This window comes from Ovis canadensis, chromosome 13, assembly GCF_042477335.2.
Source record: "Ovis canadensis isolate MfBH-ARS-UI-01 breed Bighorn chromosome 13, ARS-UI_OviCan_v2, whole genome shotgun sequence".
Classification (NCBI taxonomy): domain Eukaryota; kingdom Metazoa; phylum Chordata; class Mammalia; order Artiodactyla; family Bovidae; genus Ovis; species Ovis canadensis.
In genome coordinates, this window is record NC_091257.1 from 47,019,472 (window position 1) to 47,044,739 (window position 25,268).

The window sequence follows — 25,268 nt, forward strand, 5'->3', positions numbered from 1 at the left end:
CAGTATAGAAGACTATTATCTCCCAGAGATAATCTGAACATACTGGAGAATTTAGCCACATCAGTGGTTTGGTTCTTATTGGAGATGTGACCTTCTCTAATCTTTTTGGCTTAAGCCAAACCATAATCCACAATGGTTCTATATTTGTTTTAACTTCCTTTTCTAGGTGAACCTAGAGCTTCCCATTTTGATCTGTTTGGACTCTTTAAAAAAAAAAAAAGACAAATATTGGTGATAGTATCTAATGGTTTTGAGTACTATTTTCCATGATGTGAATCAGAGATTTATATGAGAATTCCTACCCTTTCTTGGCCATTGTTGAGGGAATCATGTAGAGTGTGTCTTGTTAGGAGTGGTTGGAGGGGACTGAAGTTTTGACTGTGTGTTTGGGTTCCACAGTTATAAGGTTATTTTTCAATCTAGAGATTCAGTAATTCTCCAATTTCAACCAAGAGGAAGGATAGCCTTTTCTCTATTTGGAGGAAAGGGAGAAGTCAAAGTTGGCAGTAGAGCTGACTACTTTTGGCTTGCAAGAGCAAAGGGGAAAACCTGTTGCCAAAGGCAGCGGAACAGAAGTGGTACTAGAGTTGTTCCTGAGGACACACTGCTGTATGAACCCAGCAAAAGACAGGGCTCAAGAGGGAATGGAAATACAGGGGAATTCCCTGTGTGGGACATGTGGTGTCATCAGAAGAGTAAGACCTGTTCTTGCAGTAACCTGCTGATTGGGAAGTCAGTGTTCAGGAGACTCACATCATTTCTAAGTGCAAGTCGGTGTATCTCTTCTAGCCATGTACACACTCCTGGGCAATGCCAACGGGGCAACCTGTGCGTTTCCATTCAAGTTTGAAAACAAGTGGTACGGGGAGTGCACGGCGGCTGGACGATCCGACGGCTGGCTGTGGTGCGGAACTACTACGGATTATGACACGGATAGGCTCTTTGGATATTGTCCATTGAAGTGTAAGTAACTTTAAGACAATTTTGGCATAGTTAATATGGCAACCTACCCACTCCAGTGTTCTTGCCTGGAGAATCCCAGGGGCGGAGGAGCCTGGTGGGCTGCTGTCTATGGGTTCGCACAGAGTCGGACACGACTGAGGCGACTTAGCAGCAGCAGCAGCAGCAGCAGTGATAAAACCTTGTGTATTTTTTTTCCTTTTTTCCTTTTTTTCCTTTATGTGATTTCTAACTTATTATCTCAGATCATACACCAGCACACTCCTGTACAGATGTCACTGCCCCATTTTCTAATGGAGGGAGTGATCTGTATCGGTTAAAGACCACAGCTCACATCTGACTCTTATCCCTGGGTTGCATCAAATGACCCCTTTATTTTCACTAAATACTTCTTCTCTTCAAATTCCACTGTTACTGTCAGTTATTTTCTAAGACTTTAGGGCAAATTATACTGTGTATGATACAGTATATACTTAATACCAGAGGTGGTCATCCCATTTTCCAACCCCCCAATGGTTTACCTTTACTATAGATCAAAAATAAAATTTAAGCAGTGCTACAGCATGAAGTTTGATAGAGTGAGAGATGTGAGGGATGCCTGAATTTTGTGTCCATGTAATGAAAAGGGTTCCTTGCTGTGAAAATGATAGTAATGCTACTCTTCTTAAATTCAGTTTAAGAAGAGTTATCATTTAATTTAACATAGTTTCAATGGAAGTGAGTTATGTCTATGCTTGAAGGGGTTCTAAAATGAAAATATTAGTCTTACTGGAATGATGCAAAATAAGTTGCACTGTGTTATATTGATAGGAGGGGCCATCAAAATGATTGGTGTCCTTTCCATGCTCAAGAATCTGTTAAGAAGCCGGGCAGCGGGAGTTCCCTGGTAGTCCAGTGGTTGAGACTACGCTTCCACTGCAGGGGGCATGCGTTCTGTTCTTGGTTGGGGAACTAAGATTCCACATGCCACACCATTCAGCCAAAAAACAAAAAAAAGAAAGACCGGGCAGCGGATTTTGGGTGGGATGGAGGAGAGCATTTGCGTCAGAAGGCAGAGAGAGGGGTGAAGAATGCAGAGAAACAAGAATTCTTTGCTTCCCTTTCTATTACACCTCTTGCTGCCCGCTGCTCTCATCCTTTCCTTCCCCCTGAACTTCTTACTCTTGATAATTCAGATTCTGTGGATCAGAGCTCCTGTTTTCTGCTCTCCTGCCAAGGGCTGGGTGCAGGGGCAGAGCCTCAGAGGCAGTCTGGGATGTTGTGAGACCATCTGCATGGCAAGACTGTTGCTTACCACTAAACTTTCAGGACTACACATCCACCTACCATCATAGTATTCCAAGGATTATTATGAAAAAACAGTCCAGTTTACAAAAGTATCTTAGTTTGTAAAGCCAAACTTCAAGAGTCGTGTTTATTTACCTCTTTTGATTTTTAATTCCTAAAAATCACACTAAAAATTAATTTGATTTCTCAGCCCCTTAGATTATTGCAGTTCCCCTCTGGGTATAGTCCCTCTCTTCTGGTTGAGCACACACAAAACCTCACAGTCTTCCTGTGTTCATAGAGGAACCACTCTCCCATTCTTGGGTGAGGTAAATGCATTTCTCTTTTATGATAACCTTTATTTATTTAATTTTTTTAAAAGATATTTTTACATGGACCATTTTTTTTAAAGTCTTTATTGAATTTGTTACAATATTGCTTCTGTTTTACCTTTTGATTTTTTTTTTTTTTTTGGCTACAAAGCATGTGGGATCTTAGCTTCCCTATCGGGGATTGAACCCACACTCCCTGTATTGGAAGACAAAATCTTAACCAATGTATTCCCAAGGAACTCCCCTATAACTAAAGGTTTGATTCCCATGAAAGTTGATTGATGTCTGATGTTTGTATTAGAAGTTTTGCTGTCTGAAAACAAAATTTAACATTTTTCCTCCCATAAGGTAAAGCAGTATTTGTTTTCTAGTTATGGAGGAGCATCTTTGTCCTGGACTTTGCAGGAATAGTATTTTCTAAATCTGTCATCATGTAGTGTCTTGGGGCTACAGATCTCATGGGTCCAGCTGTAACATCTTACACTTAAACAGTGTATGATTTAACGAATCATTAAATGGAAGACAAATGGTGAGCCAGTAATCATTAAAAAAAAAAACTCAAAAAGCGAAAACTTACCACCTTGGCTAGATGTGCGTTGGAGGGATAAACTGAGTATCTTCTAGAATAAGTTTTTAGATTCATTGATTCCAATTTATGTCTTAAAGCAAATTATATATTTTTTCCAGTTAACTATAAAAGAGAAATTACTGTAGAAATATAAAACACTTTTTATTTCAGCATGCATTATGGTTTTAAAGAACCTTTTATACAGTTTATGCCTTTTTAAAGAGTTTTGCAGTTTCCCAAACTATTTCATTGTCCTTGCTTTGTGTTTCTTTCAAAAGAGCATTTTATTTTATGTTAGTCTTCAACTAGCAGATTCAATCCAGGAAGATGAGGTCCCAGCTATTGACCTAGTGACATTTCATATATGCTCTTCATTGTCCTTTTTATTGTTTATGGTAATGTTTTCCTTCTATTTAGACATTTATTTTCAAGTATCAGGGCAACAGGAAAAGGAAATGCCCCCTTTCTCTCAGTTCCTCATAGCTTGCAATGTTAGCTTTCAGTATCTGTTGTGCTGGTTTACTGTGGGAATTTGTATAATTTGGGGAGATAGAGGGTCAGCAAACCTATGCATTCATTGAGAAATAAGTGTTAGTTCCTTGATTTAAAATGAAAAATATTCTTTCTTTAAATGAAAAGTCTTGTATTTTTTCTTTTCTCATTTATATCCCTCTTCTTCATTCCTAGATGAGAAAATCATCCCCCCTTTTTTTATATTTCACACTTTCTATCACAATACAAGCCAAACCTCCAAATTTCTAAAAATATTTATTTAAAATAGCTTCCTCTTCAAATAAACCTCAAGTCAGTCTTGTTTGAATCATCTCACTTACATGAAGAAAATTCCATTTGCACATTAAACTAGTAAGATCTCAAGTTACATTAAGTTAAATTTAACATTACTAACTCAAATTTATTTTTATATAGAAATATAATGATTGTATAGTTAAAACATCTTAGAAATGTCTCTGCTGTTGCCCAGATGAACTGTTGACATATTTATCTTCCTCTTTGGTGTTTCATGGACCTTAAATTTCATATCATAGTGTGTGGTAAGTGTATGAAAAAGGTTACTTCCTTGTCAGATACAAAAAATTGCAATTATATGCATATATAAAGTGTAGTCTATATGTGTATGCAGAGAGTAAGCTATATGCATATATAGTGTAGACTGTATGCAATATATGATGTTGGCTGTATGCATATGAATACTATAGGCTCTATACACATGGAAAACTGTCCAGTTTCTTAGCAAATTGAATACTTCTCAGAAAATCTGAGAAGTTACATAGTTTTTCTTTCTTCCTTACAAATAAATGAAAGGGTTATGACTTCACATGACTTGTAAGTAGAATTTTATATTACCAAAAAGATGAAAGAGAAGTTTTTATAACACAAAGCACATAAAATATTTAATTGTTGACTCATTTCTCAATCATCTTATATGCAAAATGCTATCAATAATGCTTATTCATCTATATTATTGGCCTTTCATAGAATATAGCCAAGTTTATAGAATATATTGGGAAGTGTAAAGTAGCAAAGGAAAAAAATAAAGTAAAAATTTTAAAATTATTTTACTCTGAAGGAAAAAAGTTAATGATAAGCTATTACTGAGAGGTACCAACATGTAATATTCTGCTTCCCTTGTAGCTCAGTCGATAAAGAATCTGCCGGCAATGCAGGAGACTGGGTTCAATTCCTGGGTCAGGAATATCCCCTGGAGAAGGAAATGTCAACCCACTCCAGTGTTCTTGCCTGGAGAATCCCATGGACAGAGGAGCCTAGTGGGCTACAGTCCATGGGGTCTCAAGAGTTGGACACAACTTAGTGACTAAACCACCACAACATGAAATATATTCTAGAGATAAGAAAATGAGACTCCAGAAGCTATTGATTTAATTTAAGATCAAATCATGAGTGAGTGACAGAGCCTGGAGGCAAGTTCTGCTCAGTCTGTGGAATCCATGGCCTTTGCCTGTAATGCCTGTGTCTTTGGTTTAAAAAGACCAGACTAGAATGTGCAGGTGACATATACATTGATGCAAGAAGACATATTTATTTTCTCTTCTCTTTCTTGTTTTTCTAGATTAAGGAAGTTGGTGTGTTATCTCTATTCTTTTTTTTTTTTTTAAAGAACCACACATTTATTTGGCTACACCACATCTTAGTTGAGGCGTGCAGGATCTAGTTCCCTGACCAGGGCTTGAACCCGACTGAGTCCAAGTCCCTTGCACTGAAAGTGAGTCCCTTAGCCACCAGATCACCAGGGAAGTCCCTGTTATCACTGTTCTTAATCTCTGTATATACCTTACTTCTCAACTCATCTGATCTCTAGTGTCCTAATGGAAAAACAGACAAGTATCTTTCCTTTCTTTCTCAAGGCACATGAAAGAAATGTAATGCAGTGGATCTTTGGAAAATTCCCCTTCTTCATTTCAGGAGGCAAGACAATCTCATAGTCACTTTAAACCTAAGTAAAAGAAAGAATAAAAGGAAAAGAAATACAATGTTTTAGGCATTAGTACTACCCAGATTGTTTAAAAAATATTGTCCCCTGAAAATCCTTTCCCTGGGTAATGTAATCAATTCCTTTTGGCTTCTTTTGCAGTTGAAGGCAGTGAAAGCTTATGGACTAAGGATCCATTGACCAATATTTACTATCAGATAAATTCCAAAGCTGCTTTAACTTGGCACCAGGCGAGGAAGAGCTGCCAACAACAGGATGCCGAACTCTTGAGCATCACAGAGATACACGAGCAGACATACCTGACAGGTAATGATGTGAAATGAAAACAAAGTTGTGAGGTCATGATTGTTGTCTTTCTATGCGTGTGTGCATGCTCAGTTGCTCAGTTGTGTCCAACTCTTTGCGACCCCATGGACCGCCAGACTCCTCTGTCCTTGGAATTTTCCAGGCAAGAATACTGGAGTGGGTTGCAGTTTAACTTAAAAGCAAATAGCACAAATAATTATAGATATCATGATAGAGTCAGTCCTAAACAGATGGTGCAGAGGGCATGACAAATGTGAAACCTGTAAAAGACACCTGAAATGACAAATAGGTTTTGTCTCATGAGCCTTTTAAAAAATTTATTTTTTAATTGAAGGATAATTGCTTTACATAATTTTGTTGCTTTCTGTCAAACATCAGCATGAATCAGCCATAGGTATACATATGTCCCCTCCCTCTTGAATGTAGCCAACTTTCTTCTATTAGTTGTGACAGTGTCTGGAACCTGTGCTGAGAAGGATTCTGAGGATTAATCTGGGCTCAGAGTGGAAGATGCCACGATCAATTAGCAATGTTTTAGACACAAGACATGGGTGCCAGACTGGTCAGGTATTCTAGGTCTAGCCTCAAGTCAGTGGTTTTCCACTATCGTTGAAGAATTTACTCCCACCACAAACAGGGACAAGAGCTGGTTTTTTTTTTTTTTTTCCCCACCTCCTAGCTCTTAAATTGGAGAAGGCAATGGCACCCCACTCCAGTACTCTTGCCTGGAAAATCCCATGGATAGAGGAGCCTGGTAGGCTGCGGTCCATGGGGTCGCTAAGAGTCGGACACGACTGAGTGACTTGACTTTCGCTTTTCACTTACATACATTGGAGAAGGAAATGGTAACCCACTCCCGTATTCTTGCCTAGAGAATCCCAGGGATGGGGGAGCCTGGTGGGCTGCCGTCTATGGGGTTGCACAGAGTCGGACACGACTGAAGTGACTTAGCAGCAGCAGCAGCAGCAGCAGCAGCAGCTCTTAAATTCCCAGACTACTGGTTTTCAGGTCTTACTGATACTGTTTCTACAATTATTTTTTTTTTGCATTTGTTTATATGTGAAAATGAAAAGAATTAGTGTTTGCTTGAGATGAGAGGTTCTGTTTTAACTTCTGTAATCCTTGCTTGGGGAACAGAGAGATCAGGACCAGAAATAAGTGTGAGGTTAAGAGCATCCCCCATTTCCTGCTCTAGAATCTCTCCTCCCATTCACCTTGACCCTGCTTCTAGCTTAATCTATCTCTGTTCCAGTCACCACCATGTTGAAAAAACCCTTAGTGGCTTCTCGTTTCTTATCAAATAATCAACAACACATCTTTGCCTGACTTCCAGGGGCTGTCCCCTGTCCACTGAGTGCTCCCCATTGTGCTTTTCACAGTCTTGACAGAAGAAAAGTTTTGGGTTTCTCATCTAATGTCTCATACTTTCTCACCTCCACATCTGTTTCCATGGCATTTTTTGTATCTGGGATTCCCCACATGTTATCCAGTTGAAAGGCAATCTTCTCCCTTTCTGTCTGCATTTCTCTTACTTGTTTACCAGTTTTATAAAAGTTACTTATATATGTTCTACTTCCCCTACTAAATTATACATACATTCATTTTAAATTCATTCATTCATCCTATAAGATGGTATCAGTGCGTGGGGCACTGTTTTAGGTCTTAGGGACATAACGATACCAAAGCCAGTCATGTTCTGTCCATGTGGAGCTTAAAGTTCAATGGGGAAAACACATAAACAAGAAAACAAACAATTAAATACAAATTATTATTAAATGCCACAGAGAGAGCAAACTGAATGCTGTGTAGAAAAAGGATTGTAGGGGCAGACAGCTGAAAGTGAGGGATGTCTTGTGACTAGGTATGTCCCCACCCCCAGAGAGATTCACACACAGCAGAACCTTCCAAGGAAGACAGTATTGAATATTTGCTGACTGACAAACGAGGACGCAACACAAGAAAAGCAATTATTTAGAAATTCAGCCTCACATTTGGACCAGTGGTCGGTTTATGGCAAGAAGACAGTGGTTCTTAAGTGTGAAGTTGCTTATCCGTTACTAGGGAACTTTGTTAAAGTGAAGCTGCCTGGGTGCACACCCCAGAGAATGTAGATTAGTAGGTGTAATGTGGGAGCCCAGGAATCTTCATATGATCAATTTTCCAGGTGATTCTGGGGCAAGTGGATGAGGACCACACTTGGTAAAATGCTATATTCAACATATAGCATTGTCAAACATGTCAAACATGTGTCAAACATGCTGTGTCAAACATGCCTACCGATTCCATCTGCCTGGACAGCAGGCAGCAGAGCTCAGAGGTATAGGGCACAGACTTAGGAGCCTGACTGCCTGAACCCCGCATCTGTGAAGCTGGGGGACCTTGGGGGTAATACCTGAGGCTTCTATGCTGCAGTGACATCATCTGTTAAGGGAGAAAGTGTGTGTTACCTGGTTTAGGGGACAGAGTTGTCCCCAGCCTTACCTCATTATCTAGGACTTTGCTTTCTCCAACTCCTTTTGGATGATATCTCCATCAACTGAAACACATTTCTCCTATAAGTTACTGTTTTTAAACTGAATTTGAAGATGTTGGTTGCATCCTATTTTAGGTAGAAAAAAATGTAACATGCATTATATTTTAGTACAACTTTGTGAAATATACAAGGCATTATTAAGAAAGATTTTTCTACTTCTTGCCCATTTCTGAGGACTAAATCATGAAAACTGGCTCCACTGTAATGAAAGCTTTGTTGCAATAGTTAGGCACCAAGTATAACTTTGAAAACACCAAGTATAACATTTTTCCTATTAGTGTAACTGCAGCCGCCATTTTCTTTCCGGCGTTATTAAGGAAATTGAAGACAGAAAAGCAGTGACCTCACTGGGGGTGTTGTCCTAGTCTGTGTTGGTCTTTGGGGCCTTTGTATGTAGTGTTGGGACAAAGTACAGAGAGATCAATGTTTATAACCATGTATCGAGATAAGGAGAAGAGGAAAACAGACAGAGATAGATGATATTTATGTAGATGATGAAGGAAGAGAAATGATGAGCTGAGGCAATCCTGGTGTGATGTGTGCTGGCTTGCATGGGTGAGAGAAAACTATATCAGTTGAAATGGTTTCACTTGGCTTTTTTTTTTTTTTTAATGGATCTGTTTGTGTGTTGTGTTATCTTGACTCTTCTGAGTTTTGCATGTTTTCTGGCTTTCCAGAAGTGAAGGGACAGAGCACAGGTTACTTTTGGACTCTCTTTCCAGCTGCCTAGAGCAAAGGGGCCACGTGGGCAGGACAGCATCACTGCCCAGCCCTCCACTCACTTCCGCGTTTCCGGCTCCAGCTCTGCTATCAGGCGCTGGCTGCAGGAAATGCTTCCCTAATCAGCAAGAGCTATTATTGTGTCCTCAGGGGAGCAAACAAGACCAAAGAGATTTTGAGGCAGAGTTCACCTCAGATACTTAGTTGAATCTCATCCAAGCCCCTGGAATTTCAGTCAGCAAATTTGAATTGAAATCCGGGTAAGAATGACTTCTCGAATGGGATGTGTAGTATTTCCTGCCTTTTCGTGTTTTTTTTTTTTTTTTTTAATTTTTAGCCATACCACACAGCATGTGGGATCTTAGTTCCTTGACAAAAGATCAAACCCATGCCTCTCTGCATTAGAAGCAGGGAATCTTAACCTTTGTACCACCAGGGAAGTCCCTCCCTCTTTGCCTTAAGTCAGAAATACCAAGCATGAGGGGACAAAAGGAGTCTGAGGGAGAATTTAAAAATTAATACAGACTTTTGTTTTTCTGGAAAGAAGATATTCATGACATTTGGAATTTATTGGCATAAATTGGCGAATACTCTTCTTCTAGAAAATGAAGGTGTGAGTGGGGGATTGTCATTCACTCCATTCTGGGAAGAGGATCACTAAAATTTTTTGGAAGCCACAAATACAATAGTTATACTTTTAAAATAAAATATGATTTGTTTTACGTGAGAAATTTTAAGAGTAAATTTCATTTGACAAAAAAGTATAAGCCTCTTTCATGACTCTGAGATCAAATCAGCTATTATTTATTAAACAGTTTTTGTGTGTCAGACACAGCTTTATTTCTAAAGCTGATGCTAACCTGGTAAATAAGAATTACTGTCTTCACTTTATAGATGAAGTAAGAGAAGGAAGGATGAGTTAGGAATTTTGCCTTATCCCAGATGTTCAGAAAATAACTGAACTGGAATTCAGCTCTGTCTTCCCATTACACTTTGCCCAGGTCTCACTCACAAAATAAGCAAACATCTGATGGTCCCCAGCGCATGAAGGAGAATTCTTAATTTAGATGTCAACAGCCCCTTGTTCTAGTAAATTTATTCTAGTAAACTGGCAATCTGATTTCACATTATCTGCTGGGCTAACAGCTTCTGCCCAGCAGCCAATTCTTACATTACCCATTGTCACTTCATCGTCTCTTCTACTTCTGCCCTCAAAAATGTTGGGACACTCAATTGAATCTTCAGTTCTTGAAACTGATTTAAACTATGTATGTGCATGATTAGGATTTGCAGAACTGAAATAAGATACAGGAAGTGAAATTGGCTTGTTTACTCTGATTGTTTTTGCCAGTTTCCTATGGTGGTAGCTGGAGAACGCATTGGATCACAGTAGAGAAAAGAAAAATATGGTGTAATATTGGACATTACTATGTCTTATAAATAAGTTCAAAAGTAGGTATTAACCATTTCAGACAGTGCATACATGAAAATTAAACATTAAAAAGTTTAGCATGTGGAATTGATGCTTTGTGTAATAACACTAAAAACATTTGGTAATCTTCTTTATGAAATTGCAAACAGGTTAGAGAAAAAATTATGGAAAATACTCATCAGGTTTAAGTGACATATTTAACACAGAGTTTGAAATTTGTCAGTTGCACTTTTTGTCAGCTCTAATTCAGCATGGAGTGGTAGTTTTAGTTGCTAAGTAGTGTCTGACTCTTTGCAATCCCATGGACTGCAGCCTGCCATGCTCTTCTGTCCATGGGATTATCCAAGCAAGAACACTGGAGTGGGTTGCCGATTCCTTCTCCAGAGGATCTTCCCGACCCAGGAATTGAACCTGGGTCTCCTGCATTGCAAGAAGATTCTTTACCAACTGAGCTATGAGGGAAGCCCAGAATAATATTAAGGATAATGATAATAATAGTAATAGATTACATTTATTGGTCATATACTCAGGGTTAGGCCCTATTTTAAGAATTATGACTTAATTTTTCAAGACAAGCCTACAAGTTCTAGAGTAGATGAGGAGTGTCAAGGAACAGGTAATTCTCTAAAAGAGTTATTATCTTTTCTCATTATGCTAAACATAGCAATTTAATTAAGCAATCTCAGGAAAAGTCTAATTTATTTCTTCCTACAGTTCCTTTTAAAACTTATTAGTTTTGAAAACTTAGATATACTTCTTTAAAGTTTTTAAAAATACTAGGGGAATAACTATATCCAACAAGTATGAAAATTTCATATAACCTAACATCAAAACACCCCCCAAAGCATGACAAAAGTTGAGACTTGATTTTAGACATTTTCTCAAAGAAAACTTACATGTGAAAAGATGTTCAGCATCATTAATCATCAGGGAAATGCAAATCACAACCAACATGAGGTACCACTTCACACCTGTTACAGTGGCTGTTATCTAAAAGACAATAACAAATGCTGGCAAAGATGTGGACAAAAAGGGAACCATCATGTGCTGTTGGTGGGAATGTAAATTGGTGCAACCATTATGGAGAACAGTATGGAAGTTCCTCAAAAAATTAAAACTAGAACTGCCATATGATCCAGCAATTTTGCTGTGTGCTGTGCTGTGTTTACTTCTGATTATTTACCTGGAAAAAAAAAAAAGCAAAAACTCATTCAGAAAGACATACACACTTTAGTGTTCTTTCCAGCATTATTTATAATAGCCAAGATATGGATGCAACTTAAATACCCACTGACAGAGAAATGGACAAAGAAGATGTGGTATATATACACACACAGTGAAATATTAGTCATAAAAAGTGAAAAATTGCCATTTGAGACAACATGGTTAGTTCTAGAAGGTATTATACTAAATGACATGTCAGACACAGATTAATAACTAATGATGTCACTTACATATGGAATCTATGAAACATAACAAAGTGAGAACAGATGCATAGATGCAGAGGGCAAATGGGTGGTTGCCAGAAGGGAGGCTGGTTGGGGAGTAGGTGCAATAAAGGAGATTGAGAGGTACAAACTTCCAGTTATATTTCAAAGTCATGGGGATATAATACAAGGAATATGGTCAATTATATTGTAATAACTTTGTATGGGCACCGATGGTTACTAAGCTTTATTGTGGTGACCATTTCATAATTATGCAATGTCAAATCGCTATGTAGTATACCTGAAACTAACATAATATTGTATGTCAACTATATTCCAATAAGAAAATAATTTATGAAAAATCCATTGTTTGATAGTATTTAATAGAATAATTAATGTAAAATATAGTATCAATATGACACTGGTCCGAGAGTGACATTTCTAAGGTACATACCAGTAAACAGGCATATCCTCCTGACACCTAAATAAATTGTTTACATGAATGAGGTGAGATGGCAGTTTTTGTTGGTTTCCTTAGAAACTGACAGGCAAATTTAATTTAAACAGGTTGAACCCACTGAAAACATTGAAGTAATCCCTGGGTGCCAGGCCTGATCCTCTGTCTCACTCTCACAAGTTTCTTATCCTCTCCGCCCTCCGTGTTCTCCATCTGTAAAATGAAAGCATTGGACTAGATATTTCCAAGATGTATGAAGTGCTCATGCTCAGTTGCTTAGTCGTGTCCAACTCTTTGTGACTCCATGGACTGCAGGCTTCCAGGCTCCTCTGTCCGTGAGATTCTCCAGGCAAGAATACTGGAGTGGGTTGCCATTTCCTTCTCCAGGGGATCTTCCCGACTCAGGAATCGAACCCAAGTCTCCTGCATTGGCAGATGTATTCTTTACCAATGAGCCACTTAGGAAACCTATATATAAAGTACCTATGTGCAAGAGCCATGCTAACTCAGACTTCTTTTTTCTAGAACCTTTGATAAAGACAAGTGAATCTGAATTAACTTTCATTGATTTTTTTACATGCCAGTATTTAATTTCATCCCATTTTTATTACTTTATTTAAAGAAATCACACAATAACACAATAGGGTTTACTTTTTAGTAGATAACTCCAGTATTGAATCCAGTTTAGTTCATTAAGCATCAACCTACCTAATCAATATCACCCTGCTCAATATCCTCAAGGGGGTTCCTCCTTTGCAAGTGTTTCTCTGCTAGATGCTGAATAAATGAAGAACAGAATTCAGGTCAGTGTTCTCTAAGAACATGGTCTGTGCTTTTATGGGATATGAAATTGCAAAAAAATGTGAAATATGTTTGGGGCATGGAGTCACTGTAATCTCCATTCATTTGAATTTGTCACATTGTCACATGAATGTGTGTATATACACTAATGAAAAATTGGGGTAAGTGAGTGAATTTGGATAGCCTAGTTGGTTAGAACCATATAGAACTATATAGAACTATAGGGCTTCCCTGGTGGCTCGGAGGGTAAAGCATCTGCCCGCAACATGGGAGACTTCCATTCGATCCCTGGGTCAGGAAGATCCCGTGGAGAAGGAAATGGCAACCCACTCCAGTATTCTTGCCTGGAGAATCCCACGGACGGAGTAGCCTGGTAGACTACAGTCTATGGGGTCGATAGAGTCTGGGATGAGATGTCATAGGAACCTGGGTTTAAATTTCAGCTCTGCATGTGACATCTAAACTCTTTGAGTGTAAGATTCCTCATCCATACAGTGGAGATGGCAGTACCTAACCAGAGACTGTGAGGATTAAAAATGAACAAAAACAGAGCCCTGAATATAGTAAGTGGTTATTCTCACCATTGGAAAGATTTGGCTGTGGAATATATCCTCTGGGGAGCAGTAAAGATAGAGTGGTCTATTTATGTTTACCAAATATGTTTTCAGATACTTCTGGTTGGTATTTTATTCAAGATGAAGGATAGTTTTCTTTATCATTAACTCTTTAATCAACTAAAAAATATATAGAGAACAACAGATCTAATGTTTTTAAGTTATAAGTAAAAGGTTAGAGTTGTTTAATATAGGAGGGCTGAGGTCCATGTTGCTTCTGTTTTGCTTTTTATTCCATCTCAAGCTGAGCACAGACTTTGAAAAGTTGTAATTAGGATTTATTAACTGCCTAAATGGGCTTCCCCAGTGGATCAGTGGTAAAGAATCTGCCTGCAGTGCAGGAGACCCAGGAGACCTGGGTTTGGTCCCTGGATTGGGAAGATCCCCTGGAGGAGGGCATGGCAACTCACTCCAGTATTCTTGCCTAGAGAATCCCATGGACAAAGGAGCCTGGCCGGCTACAGTCCATGTGGTCACAAGAGTCGGACAGGACTGAAGCAAGTAAGCACGTACGGGCAACTACCTAAATAAGACATTGTTTGTAGGAGAACAAGCACTTAGTGTTTAGATTTTAATCATCTTCTTCATGAGGAAAAAATTGATTTGCCCCAGAGAGATGATATGGGGAGAGAGGTGGGAGGGGGGTTCAGGATTGGGAACTCATGTTACACCCATGGCGGATTCAGTCCATGTATGGCAAAACCAATACAGTATTGTAAATTAAAATAAAAATAAAAATAAAAAAATATCAATAAAAGATTCTGAGAGTAAGTTCTAAAATATGAGGGCAGGGTAATTAGAGTGATGGATTGAAATGTGTATTCAGCTTCTCATGATAGGAAATGGTGACTTTTATACAAAATCAATCTTATTTTTTCTCTAAAATGTACTAAACGTGTTTTAGTTTGATGATAGTCTAAGAGAGTCTTCTCCAAATTAGAAGCATGTTCACATGATCCTGTAATAAATAGTCATCAACATGATGGGGGCTGAGGCCTGGTCATATCTGAGTTAGACTCCCAACAAGAATATTCCTTGTTTATCTATGTTCTTACCTTAGTTTCTCTTCCTGCCAGTGGAGGTAACAGTTGTACTTGCTTTTAGGTTGTTAGGATACTCAGAGGAGATTTGCAAGGCATGATTTTCATGACTTCTTTCTAATACATTTTGATTCAAGGACTTAATTCTGAATTTTATTTCACCATCTTTTCTGAGTGACAGTTTTGTTTTTGTTTTGCTTCTGTCATATAGGTTTAACCAATTCTCTGACTTCAGGACTCTGGATTGGACTAAACAGTCTAAATTTCAACAGTGGATGGCAGTGGAGTGGGGGCAGTCCGTTCCGATATTTGAACTGGTTACCAGGTAGGATTAAGCTCGTCTGGTTAACTCAGTGGGATTAAGCTGGTTGAATTCATGTACATTTAATTTATCTTGGTACCTTGGAGATCTCCATCAGCTCACATGTAGATCATGAAGGGCATAATTGGGAGACTTCATTAAATGCAGTCCATTTCTCACCTTGCTTTGAAACCTGCCAGCTAGATTTGAATACACTAAAATTATAAGGATATTCCAGCTTTCTGGGGAAAGGACTTGTCTGGAAGGATTATTGCACAAATCAATACAGGACTCAAAGTATATATTCTCAGAGTATCCTTGATTTTCTAGGTATTATATTCAAATATTTGATTTTATATTTATGAGATATTATATAATATATAATGCTACATATTATATTCAAATAATTTATGCATATTTATTTACATCTACACACACACACTATGAATTTAAGAAATTTAAATTATTTGGGGCTGGAGAATTTCTCATTATCTTGAGCCATGAGATATTTGCCATATTTCTGTCATCGTTATCATGATCTGAAAGTCTACACTAACACCATTTTCTCCTGTTTTTAATCACATAGAGTTGGATTAAAAATAATTCCAGTCACAGGTTGTAACGTTCCATACTAGCATTATCATTCATGAACAATTTTATTAACAATTTGTAGTTTAGTTGTCAAAAAACACAGGGGACAATCAAGCCTGCAAGAGCTTTCCAGTTTTTTGAAGGACAGAGAAGGCTCTGAACTAATTTCTTCAATGTCATAACATAGAGGTTCGGTTTAGTTCAGTTGCTCAGTCATGTCCGACTCTTTGTGACCCCATGGACTGCAGCATGCCAGGCTTCCCTGTCTATCACCAACTCCTGAAGTTTACTCAAACTCATGTCCATTGAGTTGGTGATGCCATCCAACCTTCTCATCTTCTGTCATCCCCTTTTCCTCCCACCTTCAGTCTTTCCCAGCACCAGGGTCTTTTCAAATGAGTCAGTTCTTCCCATCAGGAGGCCAAAGTATTGGAGTTTCAGCTGCAGCATCAGTCCTTCCAATGAATATTCAGGACTGATTTCCTTTAGGAGAGACTAGTTTGTTCTCCTTGCTGTCCAAGAAGACTCTCAGGAGTCTTCTCCAACACCACAATTCAAAAGCATCAATTCTTTGGCGCTCAGCTTTTCTTACAGTTCAACTCTCACATCCATACATGACTACTGGAAAAACCATAGCTTTGACAGAGTAGTAACAGAATATAAAAAGAGACAAATGATAAAGATGCAATTACATATACAGCAACTATTCTGAGAAACCAAAGGACCAGTGATGACAAAAAGTCTTCCATCTTATCCACCAATACCAACCTTTGTTAGTCACTTCCTGAGGCAGTGGTCCTCAGCCTTTTTGACACCAGGGACTTGTTATGTGGAAGACAGTTCTCCCATGGACCAAGAAGGAGGAGTGATGGTTTTGGGGTCATTCAAGAACATTACATTTACTGTGAACTTTACTTCTGTTGTTGTTATATCAGCCCAACCTCAGATCATCAGGCATTAGATCCCCGAGGCTGGGGACCTCTGAGGCATTCTCTACTGAGTATGGTTCTAAACTCCCAACCCACACTCCATCCTGTACTAATCTTGATTTATTAGGAAAGTGTGCAGATAAGGATTAGTGACATCTGCAGTAGGTGTGGGAAAGGATGGGTCATGTCTATTTATCATTTCTGTGATGGAAAATACTGGTGTGTTGTTTTTTCATATGATCAGAGTTCTTTTTAAAGCCATTGAATGATTTTTGCATTTGGCTTAGAGGATTAAACTCTCTACTTTCCATGTTACAGTCTTATGATATTGAAAAGAAAAAGCAGAGCTTTGAAATAAGTAGGTAATATTTGGAATATGCTAATACGTGAGAGGGGATTTTTTAGAGGAGATATGTTGATTTAAACTGATTAGATTTTACTCTGAAATTTGGCTTTCAGTGTATTGCTTCAGTGCCCGACGGTCACAAGTCTGTCATTAGCATTAGCTCTGCTCACCTCTGGATATGGGAAGTAAACGTTGCTGCAGGGGAATATAAGATGTGCTTTTTTTATGAGTGAGAATTTGATTTGTCTGCCTCCTGACTCAGTCAAATTAAATTGTAGACTTCCAGTTGACTCAGTCAGATGATTGGAAAATAATAATTATTTATTGGAGGATTAGAGTTTATTCTTTGCTGCTTAATTGTTATAGATTATTAGATCATTTTATTACTCAGTTTGAAGTGACAATTATTGTTAGATTTAACCACTTGCATTCTAAGAGTTGAGTGAGAAAATTGAGGGGTTAACTTTGGTGACAGTGAGGAATAAAATTGGAAAGTTAATGAGAAAAGAGATGTCCTTTCTTACTAAACCAAATTCCTGAGAAGTAGGTTTGAGATCAAATCACCTTCTGAAATGAGAGTTTCTTAAAACAAAAATTAGAAACCTTGTGGGATATTAATGGACTTTTGGACTCAGAGGGAGAGGGAGAGGGTGGGATGATTTGGGAGAATGGCATTCTAACATGTATACTATCATGTAAGAATTGAATCGCCAGTCTATGTCTGATGCAGGAGACAGCATGCTTGGAGCTGGTGCATGGGGATAACCCAGAGAGATGTTATGGGGAGGGAGGTGGGAGGGGGGTTCATGTTTGGGAACGCATGTAAGAATTAAAGATTTTAAAATAAAAAAAATAATAATAATAAAAAGAAAAAGAAAAAAAAAGAAGTGGTTAATTGTATAAATTGTTTAATCAGCATTCAGTTTAGTACTTCTGAAGTAATACATCTATTAAAATGCATCTACATTTTAAGTAACAAGATTTTATACAAATGACATGGAAGTGTGAATGCAGATAAGTAACTATAGTAACCATTTAAGACAAATAATTGATATATTAAAGTTGGTATTGGTGTTCTATTGGTAAATAGCTATATACTATGATTCAATAGTTTATATATTAGTTAATTACTACTAGCTGTAAAATATTGTTTCTTGAAAGTTTCTTGCTAGTACTGATACGTTATCTGGTAGTTCAGTTATAGTGGAACTTTGGCCATAATACCAACACATTTAAAAAGGTTTATCCTCATCACTAACAGTTTTTCTTTCTGTGCTATTCAAGCAACTTCCAAACACTTTTGGCAAAGGTTTTATGGAGCAGGTAATGTGATTCCATCTTGCAGGAGGGGAAAGTGTGGCCCAGACCCAGTTTGTATACATGTCAGAAGTCACTAAGCAGTCATAAACAGAGTGTGGCTCATCACCCTGTCTTCTCCTGTGAGCTGCAGCTAGCTTTTCGAGTCCTGGTTTTAAAATCATATATTAAAGTGATAGAAAGGCATGAGAAATGTGGGTATTGATCCTTGTATCAAGTGCACTAGCCAAGCTGACTTGACCTGGTTTTTTAATCATTTCCTAGTAAGCAATGAGTCCCTTGGACTGCAAGGAGATCCAACCAGTCCATTCTAAAGGAGATTAGTCCTGGGTAGTCTTTGGAAGGAATGATGCTAAAGCTTAAACTCCAGTACTTTGGCCACCTCATGCGAAGAGTTGACTCATTGGAAAAGACTGATGCTGGGAGGGATTGGGGGCAGGAGGAGAACGGGACGACAGAGGATGAGATAGCTGGATGGCATCACCAACTCGATGGATGTGAGTTTGAGTGAACTCCGGGAGTTGGTGATGGACAGGAAGGCCTGGTGTGCTGCGATTCATGGGGTCGCAGAGTTGGACAAGACTGAGTGACTGAACTGAACTGAAGTAAGCAATGGGATGAGAGGTTGCTGCTGCTGCTGCTAAGTCGCTTCAGTCATGTCCGACTCTGTGCGACCCCATAGATGGCAGCCCACCTGGCTCCGCCGTCCCTGGGATTCTCCAGGCAAGAACACTGGAGTGGGTTGCCATTTCCTTCTTAGCTGTTAAAAATATTCTTCAATAGGCTGAGTTTAAAATCTTGGGAGAGAGTCTGAACTCTTGGAAATACTTTGTCAACATTTAGGGTGGCATGTTACTACTTCTAGGCTTCCCTAAAAGTAGTTGGCTTAGCTAAAGAATCCACCTGCATTGCAGAGTTACAGGAGATGCAGGCTTGGTCCCTGGGTGGGTAAGATCCCCTGAAGGAGGGTGTGGCAACCCTCTACAGTGTTCTTGCCTGGAGAATCCCACAGACAGAGGAGCCTGATGGGCTACAGTCCATGGGGTCACAAAGAGATGGACATGACTGAAGCAACTGAACACACATTGCTACTTCTAGCAGCTCTTCCTGTAAGAGCATGCAGAGAAGCACAGCCCTTAGCACAGCAGCCATTGCTGCGCATCATTACCAGTCTGTAACCAGGCAACAGGTCCTGCTCAGCCATTGGTCAGTGCCTCAGTGAAATCTTCCCACTGGCAACCAACTGTCAAAGAGCAGCCATTAGTGGTCCTGCTCAGTCATTGGTTGGTACTGTAGTGGGCCCTGCCCACAAGCAACCAACCATCAAGAAACGACAGTTAGTGAGGAGATTCAGACAACAGTGGAGTGGTAGTCTGAGGTGGATCCCGGTCTTCTCCCTGAGACCCTCAGCTTACTTGGCCTTGGCCAGAAGGGCTGGGGGCTGTGTCTTGCTGGGCTCCAGAGCCCCCACCAAGGCCAGCCACTAGCCTTGGCCTGGGCCTTGAGGCAGCGATGAACCTCTCCCCATTCCTGCCTCTGTGACCTCGAGGTGATGGCAGTCTGCCTGGGTCACAGTCTGTGGGACCTGGTCTCCCCTCTTTGGGTGGCCTGAGGAGCCTGAGGGCCAGTTGGGCTGGACACCTGGCTCCCTTCAGAGATGACAGCTGGGCAGAGTCGGGGGACCTGGCTCTGAGGGAGCCATCAACTGAGCTCTGCCTCTTCTTAGCCAGGACTGGGACCTTGGAGAGTCAGAGTTATGCCTTTTTTTATCAGGACAGAGAATAACATTCGTTTGGTACAGATTTGCTTCCCTGATGGCTCAGACAGTAAAGAACCTGCCTGCAATGCAAGACATGTGGGTTCAATCCCTGGGTCGGAGATCCCTTGCCTGGAGAATCCCACAGACAGAGGAGCCTGGTGGGCTACAGTCCATGGGGTCGCAAAGAGTTGGACATGACTGATGGACTAAGCGGGGACTTCAGTAACTTTGGGGTTCTTGGGGGCATGAGACACCTATCCTCTTACATGGTCTTACAGTAAACAATTCTCTGTTCCAAACTCCAATGTATTTTAATATTGTTTGTCCTCCCCACAGACTTGCATTTTTGGTGACATTCTTCTCTCTTTCTCCTCCTATTGCCATCTTTCCTGCCACTTCTTTCTAACTGTAGAAAATTTTCCCATGTCCAGGTAGTTTCTAAGCTGGTCCTCACAGTTAGCTTGACTTAGGTTTTTAGAAGGGTCTTGACTATGTAGAATATGACTAGTTTGAAATATTGTGTTCATCAGTCAGTTCAGTCACTCAGTCATATCCAACTGTTTGCGGCCCCAGGGACTGCAGCATGCCAGGCCTCCCTGTCCATCACCAGCTCCTGGAATTTACTCAAACTTATGTCCATTTAGTCGGTGATGCCATCCAACCATCTCATCCTGTGTTGTCCCCTTCTCCTCCTGCCTTCAATATTTCCCAGCATTAGGGTCTTTTCAAACGAGTCAGTACTTCTCATCAGGTGGCCAAAGTATTAGAGTTTCACCTTCAGCATCAGTCCTTCCAATGAATATTCAGGCCTGATTCCCTTTAGGATGGACAGGTTGGATCTACCTGCAGTCCAAGGGACTCTCAAGAATCTTCTCCAACACCGCAGTTCAAAAGCATCAATTCTTTGGTGCTCAGCTTTCTTTATAGCCCAACTCTCACATCCATACATGACTACTGGAAAAACCACAGCTTTGACTAGACGGACCTTTGTTGGCAAAGTAATATCTCTGCATTCTAATATGCTGTCTAGGTTGGTCATAACTTTTCTTCCAAGGAACAAGCATCTTTTAGTTTCCTGGCTACAGTCACCATCTGCAGTGATTTTGGAGCCCCCTGAAAAAAAGTCTGGAAGTGATGGGACCAGATGCCATGATCTTAGTTTTCTGAATGTTGAGTTTTAAGCCAAGTTTTTCACTCCTCTTTCACTTTCATCAAGAGGCACTTTAGTTCTTTGCTTTCTGCCATAAGGGTGGTGTCTTCTGCATATCTGAGCTTATTGATATTTCTCCAAGCAGTCTTGATTCCAGCTTGTGCTTCTTCCAGCCCAGGTTTCTCATGATGTACTCTGCATATAAGTTAAATAAGCAGGGTGGTAATATACAGCCTTGACTTATTCCTTTCCCTGTTTGGAAGGAATAGGGAAGTTGTTCCATGTCCCATTCTAACTGTTGCTTTCTGACCTGGATACAGGTTTCTCGAGAGGCAGGTCAGGTGGTCTGGTATTCCTATCTCTTTAAGAATTTTCCAATTTGTTGTGATCCACACAAGAAACTCTTGTTATTCACCCCCTATCATACATAAAATGAGGAGCTTCCCTGGTGGTTCAGATGGTAAAGAATCCACCTGCAGTGCAGGAGACCTGGGTTCAATCTTTGGGTTAGGAAGATCTCCTGGAATAAGAAATGGCAACCCACTCCAGTATTCTTGCCTGGAAAAATTCCATGGACAGGGGATTCTGGCAGGCTGCAGACCATGGGACTGCAAAGAGTCAGACACAACTGAGTGACTAACACTTTCACACTTTAACTTTCATAGATAAAATAGCCCAGTGTGAAAATTGTTCAGGGTTTAAGATTTAGCTTTATTATTTGATCTCGTTGGGGGGAAAAGTTATTTCAAAGAAGTAAACTTACTGAAGCTTCCTTGGGCCAGTGGTTGGGATTTTGCCTTCCAGTGTATGGGGTGCAGGTTCAGTCCCTGCTTAGACAGTTGGGATCCCATGTGCCTTGCAGCCAAAAAAAAAATATATATATAAAACAGAAGCAATATTGTAACAAATTCAATAAGAACTTTAAAGATGATCCACATCAAAAAAAGTCTTGAAAAAACCAAAGAAATAAACTTGTATAATCAATATTTTAAGTACTGGGATGATCCAACAATGGAAAAACAAATAGTATCCAACATAAGTTTTGCTCTGTAGGCAGTCAATATTTCTTTGTGAATATGTAGCAAAAAAAAAAAAATGGGGATCCACTAAATGCCAAGGATAAACACATGAGATTGTGAGGGACTATCTACTTGTCATACTCGAGTAATCCTAATTTAATTTTATGTTTTTCTCCAAAGGAAGTCCATCAGCAGAACCAGGAAAAAGCTGTGTGTCACTTAATCCTGGAAAAAATGCTAAATGGGAGAATCTACAGTGTGTTCAGAAACTAGGCTATATTTGTAAAAAAGGCAACACCACCTTAAATCCTTTTGTTATCCCCTCAGGTAAGTGATCTACTTGATCTGAAGTACATAGAACAATTTAGAGATCAAATGACAGCCTAGTCCTAACGGTCGGCAGTGACAGGTTTGGTTGATCATTTACTTAATGATACTCCTGCAAATGTCTTTGTGTTGGTTGCTAACGTTTCCAGAGTGTTCTCAAGTGTTCCAGCAGGAGCAAAACCACTAATAAAAAAATTTTAATACATAAGTAATTTTTAATAAAAATTTTATCTTCACAGCTGCCCTAGGTGGTAGGTATTATTATTCATGTGTTTTCAGTGAGGAAAAAGATATTCATAGGCTATAAATAAATAGGTTTGTAATTATTTTTGTCAGCTTATAATACACTTTGCTCTACTTTTGTCGCTTAATAACAATTTTGGGTGTTATTCCTTCTGGTACATAAATAGTTTCTGTGTTCATTTTTATGGTTGTACATTAGCCATTGCAGGAAGAGACCATATTTTTTTTGACTAGTCCTCTCTTAATGGAGCTTTAGTTTACCTCCAATTTTTTATTATTATAAGCAAGGCTACAGTGAATAATTTTATACCTATGTGGTTTCACGTGTCTCATTATTCCTAGAAGTGGAATTGCTGAAGCAGAGTGTAGGTGTGTTTGGAACTTTAATGGATACAAATGTGGTAGAGATTGCCAACGGATATAGATGAAGGTCCCATTATTGGGTTCGATTATATTTTACAGGTCCACCCTTATAACTGTGGGCATGCCTTAGAGAGACTTCAGTAATTTTTATATTTGATCTCCTCTCTTCCTTCCATATGATAAATAGTATAATCCTCCCTCTTGGAAGAGCTCATATAATTCTCCTTCAGAAGATTTGGAATTGCCACTTTGGGAAAGAGGAGAATGGTGGTTTTATCATCCCTGGTATAGTAGGCAGAATTCTATAACTTGACTTTGTTCCTTAACCCTCCAGTTATAGTTTCCTACCTATTAGGTAGAAATACTAATAATACTTGTTCTCCTTGTGAATACTTGGTTCATTATTCTTGTATCTCTACGAGGCGTGTTACCGAACCAAACTTGGGTCTGCTAGCCCATGCACGGTAAAGCCAATCTACTGACATTAGGTTGCTGTGAAGGAAAGTGCAGTGTTTATTGCAGGTGACAAGCAAGGAGTCCAGGGCAGCTAGTGTGCAAAACACTTAAATCCTCAATATGTTTCAGCAAAGCATTTTTATTTATTTGTTTACATTGGAGTATAATTGCTTTACAATGTTGTGTTAGTTTCTGCTGCACAACAAAGTGAATTGGCTATATATATACATATATCCCATCCCTCTTGAGTCTCCTTTCTGTTGTCAACCCCCTACCCCTCCAATCCTACCCCTCTAGATCATCACAGAGCGCTGAGCTGAGCCCCCTGTGCTATACAGCAGGTCAGCAAAACATTTTTAAAGGCCAGGTAAGGGAGGTGGATTGCAGGGTGTGTGATAAGCTCGGGTACAGTTCTCTTATTGATTGATGGTGAGGTATCAGGGCAGGGTCACAGGGGTTAATATTATCAATCCTTGGGCACCAACAGGTCTGAGGGCTACATGCCCATGATAATCAAGTAGTTCATTTCTTTCATTTGGTGGTGGTTTTAGCATCTGTAAAACAACTTATTAAACACTCAGAAGACACTGTTATCTAGGTATTTCAGAGAGGAGTTACAGCTGAGGATGTGGGAGAGGGGTCTGTTGAAGACCCCATAAAGTCCTACTAGGTTACATGCCTTACCTGTTAACTTTCACTTTCCATTAGTTTTTAAATTTCTCTGAACTTCCTGGATTAGCATTTTGTCTTATTTTTACACCCAAATAAGCCTGAGTTTGAAAAAACAAGCAGTTAGGATTATGAAGCACACGCAGTTGATGACCTCTTGGGCAAGAGTTCCACCTCCTGTACTATTTGTCCTTGCAATGACCCCCTGTTCATCCATGATCCCTGGGTCTCTGGAGCCATGCTGTCCAGTTCAGTAGCCTCTAACCACATGTGATCACTGAACACACGAAATACAGCTGGTTCCAATAGAGTTATGCTATAGGTGTAAAATATGCACTGGATTTCCAAGACATAGCATGACAAAAAAAGCTAACTACCTTATTATTTTTAATTGATTATATGATAATGTTTTGAATATATTGGGTTAAATAAGATATATTTAAAACGAAAGCTACCTGTTTCTCTTGACTTGGCAACTAGCAAATTTAGAATTCCATAGGTGGCTTCCATTTGTGGATTTTATTATGCCTCAATCAGATAGCATTGCTCTAGAGAAACAAGCCATCTTTTGTGGCTGCCCCAGGGAACCCCTCTTCATTGGTTGTTCTCATATTTTTTAATATTTTAGAAGTTTATCTGTTTAGTTTTTGAAGCCCTTAGAATACCCTGGCATTATTTTCAGCTTCTTGGGCAGCAAAATTAAAATATCCCACCAGAGGGCTCCAGAGAAATAACTAAACTTTTTTTTTTCTTGGTAACTACTGGAACTGTATAGAAGGAATATTTTTGAAAAATATGCATTTTTTAATGCAGACGTAAAGAACAGACTTGTGGCTATGGGGTGGAAGGGAACGAGAGAGTGGGATGAATTG

At 39.4% G+C, this 25,268-nt stretch overlaps 1 protein-coding gene across 1 annotated transcript in view; it reads left to right on the top strand.

The window, feature by feature from the left end:
• Positions 1-25,268, top strand: part of MRC1 (mannose receptor C-type 1) — a 112,795-nt gene that overhangs the window by 18,141 nt on the left and 69,386 nt on the right. The window contains exons 3-6 of the mRNA XM_069547602.1: positions 790-963; positions 5,738-5,902; positions 15,138-15,251; positions 22,519-22,665. Coding sequence (XP_069403703.1) covers positions 790-963; positions 5,738-5,902; positions 15,138-15,251; positions 22,519-22,665 — 600 coding nt within the window. The remainder of the gene's footprint in view (positions 1-789; positions 964-5,737; positions 5,903-15,137; positions 15,252-22,518; positions 22,666-25,268) is intronic.